We start from the raw sequence: 18,340 nt of genomic DNA on the forward strand, positions 1-18,340 counted from the left end.
ACAACTAGTTCCAAAAATTTGCTTATAAAATAAAAGTCAGATACAACGCATCAAGGATTTTCAAGGGGGGGTATGGTATAACTTCAGTGAACTCGACATTGCCAACACGAGATGATTGCAATGCTGCGTACCTGGGGGGAGTATTTTCTTTTTTCTTTTGATACCATAATTATGGGAATCTCCTGTATCAACTGAATAAAATCTGGCATTTGACACATGTCCATTTTACATTTTTTTGACGGGAGTAATAAACAATCACGAATTAACATGCTTGTCAGCTCGAACAGCCTAACAATGACAATTTTTAATCATGCCAACCTTTCATCATTCGTCTCCATAACCAAGGTAAAATTCTAATACTGACATCTATAGCAGTACTATCTCCAGGCGTCTTCACGTGTGGTTTAAACACCATCGAGAAATCTGGCAATATATGAAAGAATTTTATTAGTCCTGATAATGATAAAGTATAGAATGAAAAAAAATTGGTGAGAAAATAGGTACAATTCGATATAAAACTTAATCATACGTCGTTCAATAGTATTAGCCCTTTGAGCGGCAATTCCGAGATATCTCGTCAAAATTTATCTGCTATATTTCAGCCACTCCGAAATATCTAATAAAAACTTGATCTGCTTCATTTCAGCCATCCCGAAATATCGCGTCAAACATGATCTCCCTTAATTCAGCTACCCCGAAATATCTCGTCGAACTTGATCTGCTTTATTTCGGCCACCCCGATATATCTCGTCATACTTGGTATGTTACATTTCAGCCAACCCGAAATACCTCGTCAAACTTGATTATGTTACATTTCAGCCAACCCGAAATATTTCGTCATACTTGATATGTTACATTTCAGCCAACCTGAAATATCTTGTTATAACTTGATCTGGCGAACTATGTTAGCCGGGCCAGGGGTTAGTATCACTTAACTTGATCTGCTTCATTTCAGCCACCCCGAAATATCTCATCAAACCTGATCTGCTTCATTTCAGCCACCCAGTAATATTTGGTCAAACTAGATCTGCTTTATTTCGGCCACTCCAAAATATCTCGTCATACTTGATACGTTACATTTCCGCCACCCCGAAATATCTCGTTATAACTTGATCTGCTTCATTTCAGCCACCCCCGTAATATCTGGTCGAACTACAGTAGATCTGCTTTATTTCAGCCACCCCGAAACACCTGGGCTTCTGAAAACGCGTTGAAGTCTCTTTTACAGGGAAACCCCCTTCCAATCAATTAAGTGCCAGTGGGCGGAGTCAACACTTGTTCAAGTTTAATAAAGAAAAGGCGCGCGAGAAGAATAGACCCACCCGCTCCCCTTTCTTTCTCAGCTCTAAAGAAATAAATTTAAACTTCCATACGCGACCACCCTATTCCCCGGCCAACTTTCCTTCGCGGCCACTTTTTCTAGGAACGAACAATACTCTCCATAGACATAATAAAAAAAATCACACTCATTCGGCAGCCATCTCTGCATGACGTCGGCAGCAACCTGTCCGCGGCCACTCAGCACCTCCTAGAGATAGAAGGCCTCCGCGGTCTGCTTGTGACGACAGTAAGTAGTCCGTTTTCCCTCAGCATATTCGGGGGAAAACTCCCTGCTCGTGCCAGTATCATCGTTGTCTACGTAGACAACAGAGGACTCACCCGAGCCAACCAGCCTAGACAGCAGTGGCCCAGCTCCTGGGCTGGCCACACAGACAACAGAGGTCTCACCCGAGCCACCCAGCCACGACAGCAGTGGCCCAGCACCTGGGCTAGCCACATAGAAATCCGAGGGCTCGCTCACTCGGCCATTACAGCAGTGGTCCAGCACCTGGGCTGGCCACGTAGACAACAGAAGGCTCACCCGTGCCACCCAACCCTGACAGCAGTGGTCCAGCACCTGGGCTGGTCACAAAGACAATTGAGGGCTCACAAGAGCAAACTAGCCGAGTCAGCAGTGGTCCATCACCTGGGCTGACCACACAACAGGTAAAGAACAGCGACTCAATAACAACAACGCACTCGCGGAAAATTTGCTGCGTCCGAAAAGCACGCGCCTGGCGACAGCTCAATATGTGAAAATCGTCCCCACGTAGGGTAACTGTCACGTCACTCGCGGTTTAAAAGCTAACGAAGCTATGCATTGATTTGTAAATTTTGTAAATTCTGTATAAATAGTCGAAATATAATAAAACTCTCCAAACTTCCCGAAGGTTTTTGGGGTCGGGCCTTTGGGTATGTGACCAAGGGTGGCTTTGACTCCTGCGGGGTTTGTGGGATACTCCTGATCTTGCCCCGGGTCGGGGGGGCTGCGTTCTGTGGCTTGCTGTGGACAATGGTGGTAGGGAGACCGGGCCTCACGGCCTGGAGCTCCAATCATAAGGATCGAGGACTGGAGGCACCGGACCGGGGAGTTTGGAACCCAGGCCCTCCGGCCCGGCGCAGCCAGCTCTCTCCAGCGTGGTCCAACCCCTCGGGGTAAAAGGCTTACATCCCACTAGGGACAGAGCCTGGGTTCTCACAGTATCATCCTTGTGAGGAAAAGAAATTATCGGGCTCAGAATTGGCGATTTCTATGTCCCACATCCAATCACTATGCGGTATTTGTGAGCCAATCAGGAAGATTCTACGCCAAAGTAAGAAGAAACGAAATAGGATGCTTTGTTTCAAAATACAAATGTCAACAGTGCAAAGGCCTTCTATCTCTAGGAGGTGTTGTGCTGGGCCACTCTCTTATAGATAAGAGTTGGGGAAAACGTTTTTGTGCGTTTTTCCCCTAAATGCATTATGTTAAGAACTAATAGTTCTCATGAAAAGGTTTTTTACAGCTGGATGATTCGAAGATATAGTCTGGAAAGAGAAAATCCAACTGCCCCAGTGGGGAATCAAACCCACGTCCTCTCACTTTCCAGTTGGACGCACTAGACTACAGAGGAAACGAATATCTCAATCTTTCCTTGGAGCGTGTGTGCACTGAATGGCACCGTACATGGACGGTCGGACCTAACTCAGGTCAAAGCTGACAGTTGCTTTCACTTTACTTTAATACTTCTCTTTGTATAATTTTTGACACGCCAACCCCCCTAAAAGTTTTTTTTCCTGTCGTACAACTTCCATTCAGCGGTCACCTCCGCAAACGACCACATTTGTAGTGCCGGAGGAGTTTCACTGTATACGCTCAGTATATATAAATGATACAAACGCATTTTTTCCGAAAAAAAAGTATTTCTCTTCCTAGAAAGCCACACATGTCATGGCAGGTGTCTTTGCATCATAGTGAGGGAAATAAAAGCGATGGGCGGAGCAAATTCCCCTGTCCGGCACAGTTATCAATTCGGGGTACAAAAGAATACTTCTTTTTTAAAAATAGATGGCAATTTGTGAAGGTTTCACGCAAATGTGGCAGTTATAATGCGGATCAGGAAAATTTTAAAAACCGCTTAAAGGGTTAAATAAATTTAATGAATTAACAAATTTTATCTATCGCACAAAACAAATGAATGCAAAAACAAATTATCTCGTGTAATTGAGCAAGGATGTGAGAGGAATTACTTCGAAATTTTAAAAATGAATATTTGCATTATGTTATACCATAGTTTGTTTTGTAGAGTTCTTCCGAAACCATCATGGAAAAATTTTTGTATTTAGGATGATGACGTGGATCTATGATCGTAATCCGCATTTCTTTGTTTCTATGCACACCATCCACGTATCCATTGTCCTTACGATCGAATGTATCAGTTTTTCCTTCAGGTCCGTCATGAAAAAATTATTAGTACGGGGAAAACAAAGTCACTTTATTATTCAGTAGACCAAGGGGTGCACAACCTCCTTCCCGCGGGATAGATGCGGCCCGCCAAGAGTGGGGCTTGTATCCGGCCTGCGAAAATTTTTCCGGTAGAAAAACGTACCAATATACGCAACGCGATAAATACATAGGCTGACCATATTTGCTTAATAAAATACGGGATATCAAATTGTAAGTAAAACATTTGTAATTGTAATTTTAACAATTGAGAAGTAGCCATTTACAGCCGGAAAAAAATGTGAAGCATAAAAAGTTGCCGGTTAAAGACGAAAAATTTATCAAAGGCAAGTTGCCAATTATAGCCATGAAATTGTTAAAAATGATTGAAGTTGATACATTTCTCAAGGACAAGAAAAGTTGTCTTTCGCAGCTAAAAACATTTGTCACAGGTTTGTAAAGTTGCCAATTACAGCTATAAAATTGTCAAAAAGCAAAAGTTCCCATTTAAAGGTGAAAAATTTATTGAAGAAAACTGAAAGTAAAGTTGCCAGATACAGCCAAAAAAAAAGTGTCGAATGCAAAGAGGCAAGTAAAGTTGCCATTTACAGCCGAAATATTTGTGAAGGGTGAGAAAAGTTGCTTTTCGCAGCTGAAAAGTTTGTCAAAGGCTTGTAAAGTTGCCAACAATCGTTAAAATTTCTAAAAAATCGCCAATCGCGGAAAATGATGAGTACTACTATTGGGTCAGAAAACGTATATGTTTGACAAATATGTGCGACGAATATATTTATATGATTATAATGAATTATGATTATTATTGTCATAATTATCATAATATAATTTATAAGTCCTGAAAATAATCTTAATTCTTGAATTAAAGAAATGAAGTAATCCTTGTTGGAAAACGGGACATTTTATTAAAAAAAAGTAGTTGTTGTTACCAAAATAGTGAGCATCTCGTAAAATATGGGTCGTATGGTCACAACCAATATGTGCAAGTTCCTGGCCCACAACTGTCAGAAATACCGCATATCTGGCCCGCGAATTGGAAAGGTTGTGCATCCCTGCTGTAGACTCCCGTTAATCCGATACGCATCGGACAAGGGCGTGCCAGATTACTGAAAGTTAGTTTAAAAAGCCCATAATAATATAAACTTCTGCGCATTAGGGAATGTTCTTCTCTTCTATGCCCGAAGAAAACCTACCATAACGCCGGATTATTGGACGGGCCGGATTATCGAGAGTCTACTGTAACACGAACTAATATTTTATATTCTACAAAATATAATGACACTTTGGCATACAGTGTATATTGCGCATAGCATATACCGGGGGAAGGGGGGGGGGGGGGTGGCCAACTTCTTTCTTTTCCTGGGCCAACATGATGGTCAGCTGCAGCTTCGCGGGCCGCACCATCATTTAATTACTCAATTCAACTAATTAATTACGAAATAATTTTCGTCACGGATTAGTAGTGCGCCAGCAGATGATCAGGAAATCTGCTGTTGGAACCGACAGCTGAAATATAATTATCATAAATTTAATTTAATTCACGGTTATGTAGTAGCCGCACAAAGTCACCTCACGGGCCAGCTGTTGGCCACTCCCCCCCCCCCCCCCCCAGCACATTCAACTGAATTGCCGATTTAAAAATAAGGAAAATAGCTTAAAATTTCACTCACAGATGGTGCTCTGTAGCCTAAAAACTCAAAAAAAAAAAATTGCATAAATAGTGTAATAGCGCAACGAATAAACGACATTTGCAGACCTCATTTTAAACGATACAGAAAATTGCTGGTAGATATTTGATTGTAGATGCATGGCTGCAACTAGGTGTTTGGTCAGCCAGGGCAAGAGGGCATTCTGGCGCCCCCATGTAATGCTGAGGAAGGGTTGGTTGATGAAATCTACGCCACCTCTGGTTCGGCGCTCGGGGCACCAGACCCGCCTGCACCCCCGTAGTTGCGACCCTGCGTAGACGCACCTCAAACAATTTCGTTACGAATGCTGCGAGCCTGGTGCCCAGACCAGAAGAGGTGCTGACACCAGCCAGTGAAGTATAATAAGATTTATCTTAACACGATCTACTCCCCCCCCCCCCCCCCCTGCAAACTCAAAAAAAACACTGATAGATTCTGAATACTTCCTGAGAGGAATGGTTCCCAAATTGTGGGTCGCGTCCTCCCTTCACCCCCCCCCCCACTTCCCGGGAGCTGTGGAAATGAGCTGGGGAGTGTCGCGAAAGATTTACCAAAATTTTAACGTCTTAAAAACGGAAATTATTTTATTATTTTGCAACGTAAATACAGTCAATTCCCGTTTTAACAAATACCGTTACAGCGAGAGAAAAAAATCTCGTTTTAACGAAAACTTTTCTAATCCCCCCAGGTAAGTTTATATAGGAATAACATATAAAAATATCTAGAATTTCTTTATAACGAAATTTCGTTATTACGAAGTAGTTTCTCCGGTCTCTTGGAGTTCGTTATAACGGGATTCGACTGTATGTTTAACCTAAAACACACCTTAACTTAGCTCTGAGCTGATTATATACTCACTCGCTAGTCCAAAGTAAAGCCACAATTAATAAATTAGAAGCAATGGTGTATGCTGTCTGGAAAAGGAAACTTCCTATTCAAATTGATAACTTTGCACACAGTAAATGGAAAGAGAGAAAAAAATTATTCTTTCTTTCATGCTGGCAGACAGCCCTGTAAAATTTTAATTATCACATTTGAATCGTTTGATGAAATCATGTTGTTGCAGATTTTGATGATTGGGAGCTCTACAATCAACTTTAATCGGTTATAACCACATGTATTTGATTATGCTGTATGCTATACCAGTATAAAATTTTATGTATCTCCAATACTTGATTTTTTACAAATTTTCAAAAAAATGCATTAAAAGTAACTTCCACACATGATGAAATAGCATGAAATCAATGTAAATGAATAAAAAAATTATGATTTAACATAAAGGAAACTGTTCAGTTCATAAAATGATGAAAAAGATTGAGATTTTATTGTCTCAAGTGCACGGTGATCATAAAGTTTCCCGTACTCTGGGTAGTTCTCCTCAAAAATTACTCATCCAAATACAACCAAATTTTCAGGATTTTTTTAATGAGACCATGGGAGAGAGAGAGATTCGTGCAATAAAAAAATTGTTCAATTTTTTCAAAAAAATTGATCAAATCAACGATCAGGTGAAAAAGTGGCGCTTTAATACTTGGCGCTTCCTGGTTTTCTTCAATTACTGGGAGGATTGGAAAAGTGACTAATTATAAAGGAATAAACTATAATACTGGCAGCATTAAAGAAGAGGCAAATCATTGTAAAAAGAATATGCATGTCTGAAACGCATTGCTTAAAACCACGGTAACCGACGTAAACGTTCCGAAAGTGATTGTTGGTGCCCAGGAACCATTATTGCCCGACGGTTTTTTGCCCATTTCGGGCATTTGCCCAGTTCTGATGAACTTCTGAAGTAGCCTATGGTTCAATCACGGTCCTGTTTGGTATATAAATGCGAAATGTTTGGCGACGATCGGTCTAAAATTGTAGATTTGTATAAAGAGCAAACTTACATACAAATACATGCATACATACTTTCACATTTATGTATAAGACAAGCTATAATACCCGGCGCTGCCCGTGTTTTCTTCAATGGGGCTTTTTGGAGATCATGTGATATCTCCCTCTTTCTTTGAGGGACATACAAACCGTGTCTAAGTTAACAATATGGCGCCTTCCTGCGCGACTCATGAAAGAAACAAATCTAGATTTAAAGAAACGTTGAAATGAATATACAGGGTGTTTCAAAAAGAATCATCCGATTCAAATATTAAAATCAATCAATATTTCAAATATTAAAATCACTCAATATTTCAAATATTAAAATCGCTCAATATTTCAAATATTAAAATCGCTCAATATTTCAAATATTAAAATCACTCAATATTTCAAATATTAAAATCACTCAATATTTCAAATATTAAAATCACTCAATATTTCAAATATTAAAATCACCCAATATTATAAATCTACAATTTTCGTCGTCAAATTTTTCATGTATACCAATCGGGACCCGACTTGAACAATAGGCTACTTTAAAATTTCGTCAGAGCAGGGCAAATGCCCCAAATGGGCAAAAAACTGTCGGGCAACAATAGTTTCTGAGCCTCAACATTCACTTTCAGAACGTTTACGTTAGTTAGCGTGGTTTCCTAGCAATGCGTTTCAGACATGCATATGCCTTAACAATGGTTTGTCACTTCTTTAATGCTGCCCGTATAGTGTATAATAGCTTATTCCTTTGTATAACGGTTGGTCACTTTTTCAATCCTCAAAGTAATTGAAGAAAACCCGGACAAAGCACCGGGAATTGTAGCTAGTATATTGTAACAGTTAATTTTACCAATAGCTTTTAGTATCAAAAAAATTAGATTGTTTAGCAAATATTTATCTCATTATTACTTCTCGGCCGAGTATTTAGTGGATAAGAGTAACCTGACATTATTTTGTGAAGTTTTTATAATACGCACCTGAAAGAACTTCGTTGTCCTCATCATCCACATGTCCAAAATATTCAATGTCATCTGAAATTTATTCAGAGGTGGTTAAGGAAACACAGTAGAGAGAAGAATGCGTAAACTACATTCTAATCTATATATATAAAATTGATTTTCTGTCTGTCTGTGTGTGTGTATGTTCTCTATACAAATCTACAATTTTAGATCGATCGTCGCCAAATTTTGCATTGTATACCAAATGGGACCCGACTTGAACGATAGGCTACTTTAAAATTTCGTCAGAGCAGGGCAAATGGGCAAAAAACTGTCGGGCAACAATTGTTTTTGGACATCAACAATCACTTTCCGAATGTTTACTTTGGTTACCGTGGTTCCCTAGCAATGCGTTTCAGACGTGTATATGCCTTTACAACGGTTTGTCACTTCTTTAATCCTGTTAGTATATGTATAATAGTTTATGCCTTTATAATGGTTTGCCACATTTTCCATATACTCTCAGTAATGAGGCTTTTTGAATAGACGTCACAATCATCATCAGCATCGCTTTGAGAGTCAGGAAAAGGGTGATCCTCACAGAAATCAGTGCTAAAATTGTCGATTTTACTGTAGAAAGTCGGAAATTAGTGGGATTTTCCGCCCCATCAATAATTTTAAAAATTGTATAGAATTCTCGATTTTTTAAATATTGAGTTCGCTTAGAGATATACGAAGCCCTGGAGATTAAATACGAAGTAATTAGCCAAACCTATACTTTTGAGTTGGATATTCGAGCAATATCATTGATTTCATTCATATCTTCTCAAGTATGAAAATTAATGTCTCTATATTGTCTCTTTTGATATTTATTTGCATAAATTCATGTGGGTTAGGATATTTTAAAATTAGTTATGAGCCCGTGAAAAGTACATCGAAAAAATTCCACAGCTTTAACTAAGGATTTTTGGAAGCTGGAACAGACAGATGGATAACTTGAAGTTCAGGGGGAGGGGGGGGATCGAAATACCTAGCGCCCCTTAAAAAAAGAAAAATATACATTCATTTCTACGTTTCTGTGTAAATCTAGATTTGTTTATTTCATGAATCGTGCAGGTCGCCATATTGGTTAACTTGGACACGGTTTGTATGTCCGTCAAGAAAAAGAGAGGGAGATATCACGTGATCCAAAAAAGCCTCATTGAAGAAAACCCGGGCAGCGCCGGGTATTATAGCTAGTATTATATATAAGGTTAAACAAAATTGATTAAAACATTTTGTGTATTATCGTTACATCTGAAATCTATTACATACTTGATCACATACACATACTGGTTTAGTACATTGTATACAGAAATTATTTATGATTAATTGGTTCTGATTGAGTAAATTGTAATTCTGACAGTTCTTAAAATAAATCAGATATTTTTAACTATAAAAATGCTGAATACCCTGATTTTCTGGAGGTGGTGCTTCCGTTTCTGATGGAATCTCTGAACGTAATCCGTGATTTGAGATCCTGTCCGAAGTTTTCAACGGTCCTTGCGTTTCTACAATTTTGCGGTCTTCGTGCGATTGTTCTGATCGCTCATTTTCATCTGCAAATCAACCCCAGATCATTTTAATCGAAACTTTGAAGACAGCTCAAAAAAATCTTGAAGGATAAGTTCAATCAAGTAATTTTTTTTTTTTTAGTTTTATAAAAAGACAGTTATTATTATATCAGGTTATAGTATATGATAATCAGGACCCGGATGTTATTTGCATTTTTTTTCATTTTTCAATACTTTTTTCACAAGGCATTTTTTCAGGTTCTAGAACATTTTTCTCGGATATTTTTTCACTTTTGAATTTTTTTCAAAATAAAAAGTAGGCCAGAATTTTTTTTCAACAAAAAAAAATTCGTTAATTTCCTCATCTTGTATCTTTCTTTATAAATGACAGAGAAAAGTTTAGAATCAATTCCAAGTAAATTTAATGTATAGTAAAAGTTCCAAGAGTAGGCAACAAAACAAACGAAAGTGAATTCAAGAAATTCTGATCCTATGCATTCCATATGAGGTTCACAACCATATATGTATAGTACAGACCAAGTACATTTATCTTTATTAAGGATAATATCACCTTAAAGTCTTTTATAGATAATTAATTCAGTTCAAGTGGTGCAAAAGGAATTAAGTACGTCAAAGCTGAGTTAAAACTACCGTTTTTTAGTGCCCTGCTTTTACAAAAACTTCAAGGTGTAACTATCCATAATAAAGATAAATGGACTTGGTCTACAATGGTTGTGAACCCCTCATATACAGTTGGGGGAGATTAATTTTCAAAGGGAACTGGTATAGTGCTTGCATGTACAGTAAAACCCCTCTTTTGCGGACACTCTTGGGACAAAAAAATGCAACCGTAAAAGAGGGGTGACCGTATTAAAGGGGTAACCTGTATTAATTGTATTTTTCAGTATTAACAGTAAGTGATATGGTTCTTTATTTGAATATGAATGAAATTCTGACAATATGAGATGCGTTTAAAGTCATGAATATACAGGGTGGGCAGAAAGTCCGTAGAAACTAAAAATTCATAAAAACTGGAAAATTAACAGAAATAAAAAACGTTTTACAGCAAAAAACGTTAGCATCACTAGGTCACGGAAATTTTTTTTTAGACAAGAAAAAAAAACTCAAAAACAGCCGATAGGCGGCACTGACGTACAGAAGTCAAAGATAAGATAACGCAAATAACGAATAGAATGCCTCCAAATTGTTTATTGCAGCAATATGTGTTCTACATGATCATCCCCACAGGGGATAACACATTGCAGGTGAGTTACAAATCCATCAACGGCAGTGTCAGCAGGTCCACATACACGGTTTACAACGGTGAACTGATTGTGGATTAGGAGCGCAAGTTCTTATAAGCGTCTTATTTGCATATTTCCACCGAAATAGCTCGAACCAGTGCCACCTACCGGCTGTTCCGGCAAAAAAATTCCCGTGACCTAGCGATGCTAACCCTGCAAAACGTTTTTTATTTCGGTTATTTTTCCTGTTTTTATGAATTTTCAGAGTTTATACGGACGTTTTGCCAACCCTGTACATAATTATCGCATAGGTACGAAAATAAAATCAAAAAATAAATATTATACAAAGTTTACATACTAAATTAATGTTAATTCATTATATAAGTTGTTTGTATGTATGTAGTTTGTTGTTTTCGATAAACTGGTCAATCGCAGTGTGGTTGGTTTTGCTGAGTATTTCAACTGCTTCAAAATATATTTTAGGCTGAAAGATTAAATCCAATGATTTTTTCCGTTATTCCGTTTACAGGAAAATGTATTTAACGAATGCATTGAATTCATTTACCTTAGTGATAGAGAGCGACGATTATACTACAGCTGGCAATATTAAACAGCGGGGAATAATGTAAAATATACAAGAACAATCAGCGAGACATGGTTTCAGATTCTAAACAGACATCACAGGGGCCAAACATTAACAAACTTCCAGCCAAAATTTCATTAAAAAGTAGCCAAATATAAAAAAAAAGTTGATCAAATATTTAAACTCTGCTGCCATCTAGTGAGCATAATTCGAATCAAAATTTCAACTATTAGTGTCCATGCAGGGGTTTTGGTCCAATGCAACGAATTATGAAAGATACGTGCCGTATCTGAGGGTGACCGTTAAACAGGGGTTCGAAATACATTATTTAAATAGGCTTTTGCCGGGATATTTTCATTTGGTCTTAAAACAGGGGTGACCGTTAAGAGGGGATTTTACTGTACTACAAAGAGAATTTTGAAATTTGCGCATTCATGTTGAATGATTATGATCCGTAAGAATGCTGCATGCGGTAAGATTTCGTAAGCTTTATTTTCCCCTTCGAATATTGAAGAACTGATGACGCGTACGTGAGATTCATCTTCACCATTCTGGCTTCCACCATTCAGTCCCTGCAGCAAATTATGGAGGTGACTGATCCAATCTATAAAGTCAGTGTGCTAAAAGTGGGATGGTCCAATTTGCTATCATGAAATTAAAAAAAATAATATGGGAGGAAGGTGTACTTATTGCCTGTAGAAAAATTCTGTGCTTAGATGGCAAAATGTCATAAGAGTTACTTTTCCCAAAAAATTAGGTTGTTCGCATTCCGGAGTCTCGTTCGTAAAAATTTTGGGAGGTGGCAAAATTTTGTCTTTCTCTTTCAGTTTATCAGGAAACAACGGAGGGGCAAATTGTATCAAGCCAAAAAAAGCCACGTTATTACATTTTGGGAAAATATTGTTCCTCAATTTCCCATCGTGAAAGTTTAAAAAAGTGACTTATAACATTCTGCCCATCTGAGCACAAAATTTTTTAGGTCTTTACGGGAATGTCTAAAAATTTTGAAACTGAAGAGAAATTAACATTGCGTGAGTAGATAAGATTCCCACTTCCAAATAATGTTCCCAATAGCATCTGTTGATGTTGAAAAAAGTTTATCTCGTCTTTCCCGAAATTTAATTTTTGCCTTGGAGATATCATAACCCACTAATAAAATATGAATTGTTTAGTTGACAAATTCCATTAGCAATTTTTGGTGAAATCTAATGTGGAGAATGAACGCGATTTTCAATACATACCATTAAGGGTTTTTCCCCTTTGACCTCCAGTTAATATAATGACTGGTTCACTTTCTAAATTTGTTTTATTATTTTATAGCAATTTTTTGGACTTTTTCTTTCAGTTTTTGTGGCATTTTTCCAAATTTCTAGGGCATTTTTTTTTCGAGTTTTTGGGCTTTTTATGATAACTTGGATATATCCTAAACAGGGTTTGTCAGGTGAACAACATCGGGTCTTGATGACAATATATATAATCCGGCTATATACACCCTGATTAGCTTCAAATGGAGCTTCTGTTTCTGATGGATCGTGTATAGCACTCTGGAGATTTTGTTCTTGTTCGTTCTCGTAGCTCCTGTCAGTTTCAGTCAAAAAGTGTTTTTTTTTTACTTAAACACTTGACATGAAACAAGTTAATAAAACCAAAAATGAGAGAACATTAGCATCAACATTGAGCATATGCACAACATTGTATAAGTAAAGAAGCACCGATGTCTGACATAACTTATGACAGCGTTGTCACTGTAGTATTGCCAACGGAGAAATATAAATCTGATTCAGCAAAAGGGATTTTTGTCTCCCTCAATACCAAAAAGACCAATAATAATCCTTATTACATGAGAAAGAACATGGGACCGCATGAAAATTTAGATTTTTTTTTGTTCTGTTGCACATTGTATTTTCCCCTCTCAAAACTGGTACAGGGAAATTTTTGAACGCCTTTTGAGCATTTTTAAATTGTGTAAAAGTGTAAAAGAAAAAAAACACATGGTTTTCTCCTAATGCTTTTAGTACTGTATATATATATATATTATGCAAATTAGTATATATACTCTCGTATTTTTTTTTTAATTTTGTCATTATTGATTTCCGAAATCAACATCAGTTGAAATTGATAGCGGGTCATCATATCGACTGGTTTCGTTAATCCTATGATGATAATTAGACCTTTAGTTAGGTTATAAATGTATATACGTCGGTAATTCCAAAATACTATTATCTCTACTTTCATTGAACAGTCATATGAACGAACTTCAAAAAGTATGGAGAAAAACAGCGATTCTGATCAAATTGCACTTACTTGGTTCATCTTGTCCGACAATCGAAACGGGTGACAGAATTACCAAGCACAGAATAACCAGAAGCATAGCCATCTTCTAGAATGAAGTAAAATAAAAATAAGCACAAAAAAAGTTTGCACGTGACTACGTTTTGGTGGTTAAGAGAGACGTGAAATATATTCATTTTTATCAGTGAAAAACTACCTCAAATACACTCTATGGTCCGTGTAGTATATTTGAATATTCAGTCAAACTACTGTATATAACGACCGCAGTTGTAACTACACCTCAGCTATAACGTCAATAAATGGCGGTTCAGAATAATCTCGAAATAGGATAACGTTAATGAATCTTGTTTATAATGTCAGTGAAAACGCAACCAACTCCGATGTAATGGCAAATTTTTCTCATTGTTTTTGTTTCCGTTTCTAGATATTTTACCAAAACCTCGTTTACATGTGCAAGATTGGGGGTCGCTTTGGTGATTATTACCTGCATGGCAACTTTTTTTCCTCGTGGGGAAAAAAAGAGGGACGAAGATCCCATCTTTGTTGCGGAATAATGGTGGGTGGCTCGGGCCTCCTCTCCCATAATCCTTTGTGCCGCGAAAACTACTGTAAGCTCCTTCGTCAGCCATCTTGAATCAACCATTTCCGTTCAACCCATGTAACCAGTGACGACTTCCGGAAAGAAGAGGGAGAATACCGGCTAAACTAAACGCCGTGTAAACGGGTTGTAGCGAAAATCCCTGTTACGGGTAACTTTCCGGGATATTTTATTGCACATGTAAACGGGGCTCGAGATATTCCTAGGATTAAAGATGATTTACGTAGAGGAAATGAAAATATTTGTTACATGTTTTTGACGCTTCTACTTGCTCATTGACGTTGCCCGTATACTGGTCACTCCCGTATTTTCCCGACTTTTCCCTTATAAAAACGTTCCGGTTTTTTTCTCGTTTCATCAACGAAGCTTGCTTTTGGTTTCTAATCTGTACAATGGTTGAAGAAGATAATTTGCATAGTTTATAAATTGGGTTTTTATGTGAATATGGCTATAAATATTCGTCTCGCATATTCGATACGTTAATTTTTATTCCCGTGAAATACATTTCAATGCACTTGCTGCACAAAATGGCAGGAGCTACTTACCCAAAGCTACACTGGTGTGCAAAAATTAAGCACGAGGTGGTTTTTCTAATGTAACGTCGTGCAAAAGTGTTCCAAATCGACACAAACAATACCATAAGATCCCCAAGATGTAAGAACATGAGAAAAGTAAACAAAACTTTTCAACAAAGAAAAGAAATCCAGAGGACAAAAAGGAACTTCATTGAAAAATTAGCTTCAGGTACCATTAGACAGAAGACCGAAACATGCCGCTGTGGTGGTCCAGTGGTCATAGTGACAGAATCGCACCGCGAGGTCCCAGCTTCGAACGCAACGCCACTGTCACCATAGTGGTGGTGCGCAGTTGGTTTTCTGGGGATAACAACTTCGAGGCGCGAATGCGAGCCGATCTCCCCTTAAAAAAAAGGTCTCACCACAGAGAGCAGCAGACCTACAAACGGTACAAATGTAATTCAATCATTACACTCACTTCACTTCTCAAGCACTGAAAAATCCGACAACACTAGATACACAGGCATGATCGCTGACCACCCAGAGAGACCATCTTGGGATGGTTTGCGCTCATTCCCAAAGGGATGGATGTCAGATACACACACTTACACTTCCAGAACAACTCACTGGGTAGTAAATTGTCCATAGATGGCGATAGACCTGAGTTGCTGTGTTATATATTGCTTCGATCAAAAAAAAAGCTGAAAGTGCTAATTTACATCAATTAAAATATGCCGCAAGCACTAATTTACACCAAGCAAAATATGAAAACGATACCAATTTACATTAAAAAAGAGAAATCTAATATGTTTTTATAGAGATAAGCCATAGAGGGTCAAATATATTTTCTCCTCGATTTTTGAAGAGAATTTTCAAAATATTAATAAAATATTCACTTTATTGTTTTCTTTATTTTAGGGATAGATAGATCGATATATAAAGGTAGATAGATAGATAGAACTGCTCACAACCCCAGACAACCCTGATACAAAACACCTTACTTCCGTTGCCTCAAAATAGGCAAAAGGAGTTGTGTCGGAAAAAGTTGGCAAAGATTTTTATAGTGGTGTCCCCTACCCCTTGCCCCGTGCTTGCACGTATCGAATCACTCGCGTCATTCTCCCCATCAAGACAGCCATCAACTCGATGCAACGTACAAGTCATTTGACTAAAATGGATAGCTGAACCCAATGACTAGGGAGAAAATGTGCACATGCGCCCAGTCAACACCCCCTATAGATAAAATCTTATCTTATCTATAGGGGGGTGTTGGTCCAGTGGCACATAAGGGCCGGAGACCGCATCCTGGGATTTCAAAAGAAGTGTGGAAAATACTTGTGGGGCGAGTCAGAGGAAAAAGTTGGCATTTTAAAGTGCGAGAGATTCGAGAATGGTCTAAAAATAAAACCATATAGGGTCAGGTAGGGTAAACATGATACAAAAAATACCAAACTTTTGCTTTTCTTCAACAAGTAATGATACAAAATAGAAAAAAATAGTGTCAGATGCAGCTTAAGAACGTTCACATTTAAATTACTCACATATTTCATTGACATCATATAAATTCCCCTTTTTATATAATTAGTGGTGCACATAAACTTTACTATAAATATTGGGAACAAATGTCATTATGAGCTCATACAAATATCCAAGGTTACAAAATTATTATAGACTATAAATAAGTGTATATACAAAAAAAAATTGTTTATTTTTCAGTTTGTTTACCAGGGTCGCTGAGTGTGTCGCCTTTATGATAGGGTGTATGAGAATACTAATTCTTAACTTTCAACAAAAATAGCTCACACATACAAACACAATCCTTGATCCCCAATCATAAATTTTACTATGTGTACAGTCGAATCCCATTTTAACGAATACCGTTATAGCTAAATTCTCGTTTTATACAACGAACACTTTTCTAATCCTCCAAATAAGTTTACATAGGAAAAATGCAGAGACCTGGAATTCCTTTATAACGAAATTTCGTTATAACGAAGTGATTTCTCCGGTCTCTTGGAGTTTGTTATAACGGGATTCGACTGTATTACTTATATATTATGGTATAGGAGCCAAGTTTACTTTAGGGAGAAAATTCAAAAGCTATCTGTAAAGAATCGACTCTGATTCATTTAAAAATAATCAACTCTCTAAAATGATGAATAATGAAATCCAAATAATAGTTTTTCCTACATTTTGGGCCTGAATTTCGTTTAAAAAAATAAAGAAATAATTGAACTTACCTTCATTGTGGGCTATAATAATAACTATATTAGGACAAATTCTAAGCTACGGACGGAGCAACCTAATGTCGGCCCGATCGCTCACGTAGCGGGTAACTGTAGACGTGGACTGACGTATACTAACCGTAAGTTGTGGTAGACAGGTAGGCGACCACGTGTAATATGAGCCAAACACGGCTTATAAAGTTTCTGTACGGGGTGTTCGGTGAAGTGTGTGTACATTGGAATTCCACAGATTCTAAAACTATAACAAATCATGTTATACTTGCGGTTCTCAACCTTCTCTCTCGCGGAACTCTTTTCAGTGTATAGCTTCCGGCAAAATTGATAGCAGATGGCAGCACACATAAAAAGTATTAAAAAACAGAAACAAACTGAACAGGGCCAAGAGATGCGTAATTACAATCCCTACTTTCTTAGTAACACAGGAAGCATTAGCACGCTGGTGACTGGTTACTGCGATGACACGATTTCAGCCAATCACGTCTTTTCTTGGTTTACGATTAAAACTTTGGAATACGATAACTCCTGCTACCGCAATATCGTCCATATTCCTCTGCAGAACTTCTAACGAATTGGTACATGTTGAAATGTGTATGTATGTATAGCGAACTTTGATTTAAATCAAGCTGATTTAACTCGGCGTACCCTGATTGACACAGGGGGGAGATTGCCTCACCACATCCAGCACCAATTTTATAGACGTTTTCACGTCAAAAACAATTTTTACTCCGCTAACATGGAGGACGATGAGTCCACTCGTTTCTCTATGTGCCCTAATCATATCTACGTTTCATTTGAACAAACCGTGCAGTACAAAAGGAGTTATTCCATACGGCGTATAGTCATCGTGTCAGACTGAACACTGTACGTGATGACATTGTTATAACCATCTGTTACGAATCTTTAAGAATCTCTACGTTTATGAAGAATCTGTTACGAATCTCTACGTATTTTTCCGGAACACTGGAACAATTTCGCTTCCGGAAGTTGTAGAGATCGATAAGATGTCTTGCTGATTTGATTATATTTGTTAGCGATGATGTTGATGACAATCATTATC

The 18,340-nt window shown here is 37.8% G+C and overlaps 1 protein-coding gene across 1 annotated transcript; it reads right to left on the reverse strand.

Annotated features, from left to right (window-relative positions):
• Positions 1 to 304: 304 nt before the first annotated feature.
• On the reverse strand, positions 305 to 17,735 carry LOC149071527 (uncharacterized). The gene is made up of 6 exons (XM_089247993.1): positions 17,278 to 17,735; positions 13,937 to 14,012; positions 9,704 to 9,850; positions 8,292 to 8,345; positions 1,660 to 1,902; positions 305 to 423 (listed from the first exon to the last, which is right to left on the reverse strand). The coding sequence occupies exons 1-6, from the start codon at positions 17,281 to 17,283 to the stop codon at positions 305 to 307; spliced, it is 645 nt and encodes a 214-aa protein (XP_089104119.1). The 5' UTR covers positions 17,284 to 17,735.
• Between the last annotated feature and the right edge of the window lie 605 nt (positions 17,736 to 18,340).

This window comes from Pholcus phalangioides, unplaced genomic scaffold (genome assembly GCF_987345545.1).
Source record: "Pholcus phalangioides strain wild (caught in Gottingen) unplaced genomic scaffold, Ppha-v1.0 ptg000018l_1, whole genome shotgun sequence".
NCBI classification, from domain to species: Eukaryota; Metazoa; Arthropoda; class Arachnida; order Araneae; family Pholcidae; genus Pholcus; species Pholcus phalangioides.

Excerpts from the sequence above, each read along its gene's own strand:
- LOC149071527 (XM_089247993.1), bottom strand. Across the intron at positions 1,903-8,291 it reads GGACAACGAAGTTCTTTCAG|CCCAGGTGCTGGACCACTGC; the intron begins GTGCGTATTATA and ends CTTTGTGACCAG. Across the intron at positions 424-1,659 it reads GTCTAGGCTGGTTGGCTCGG|ATTTCTCGATGGTGTTTAAA; the intron begins GTGAGTCCTCTG and ends ATATATTGCCAG.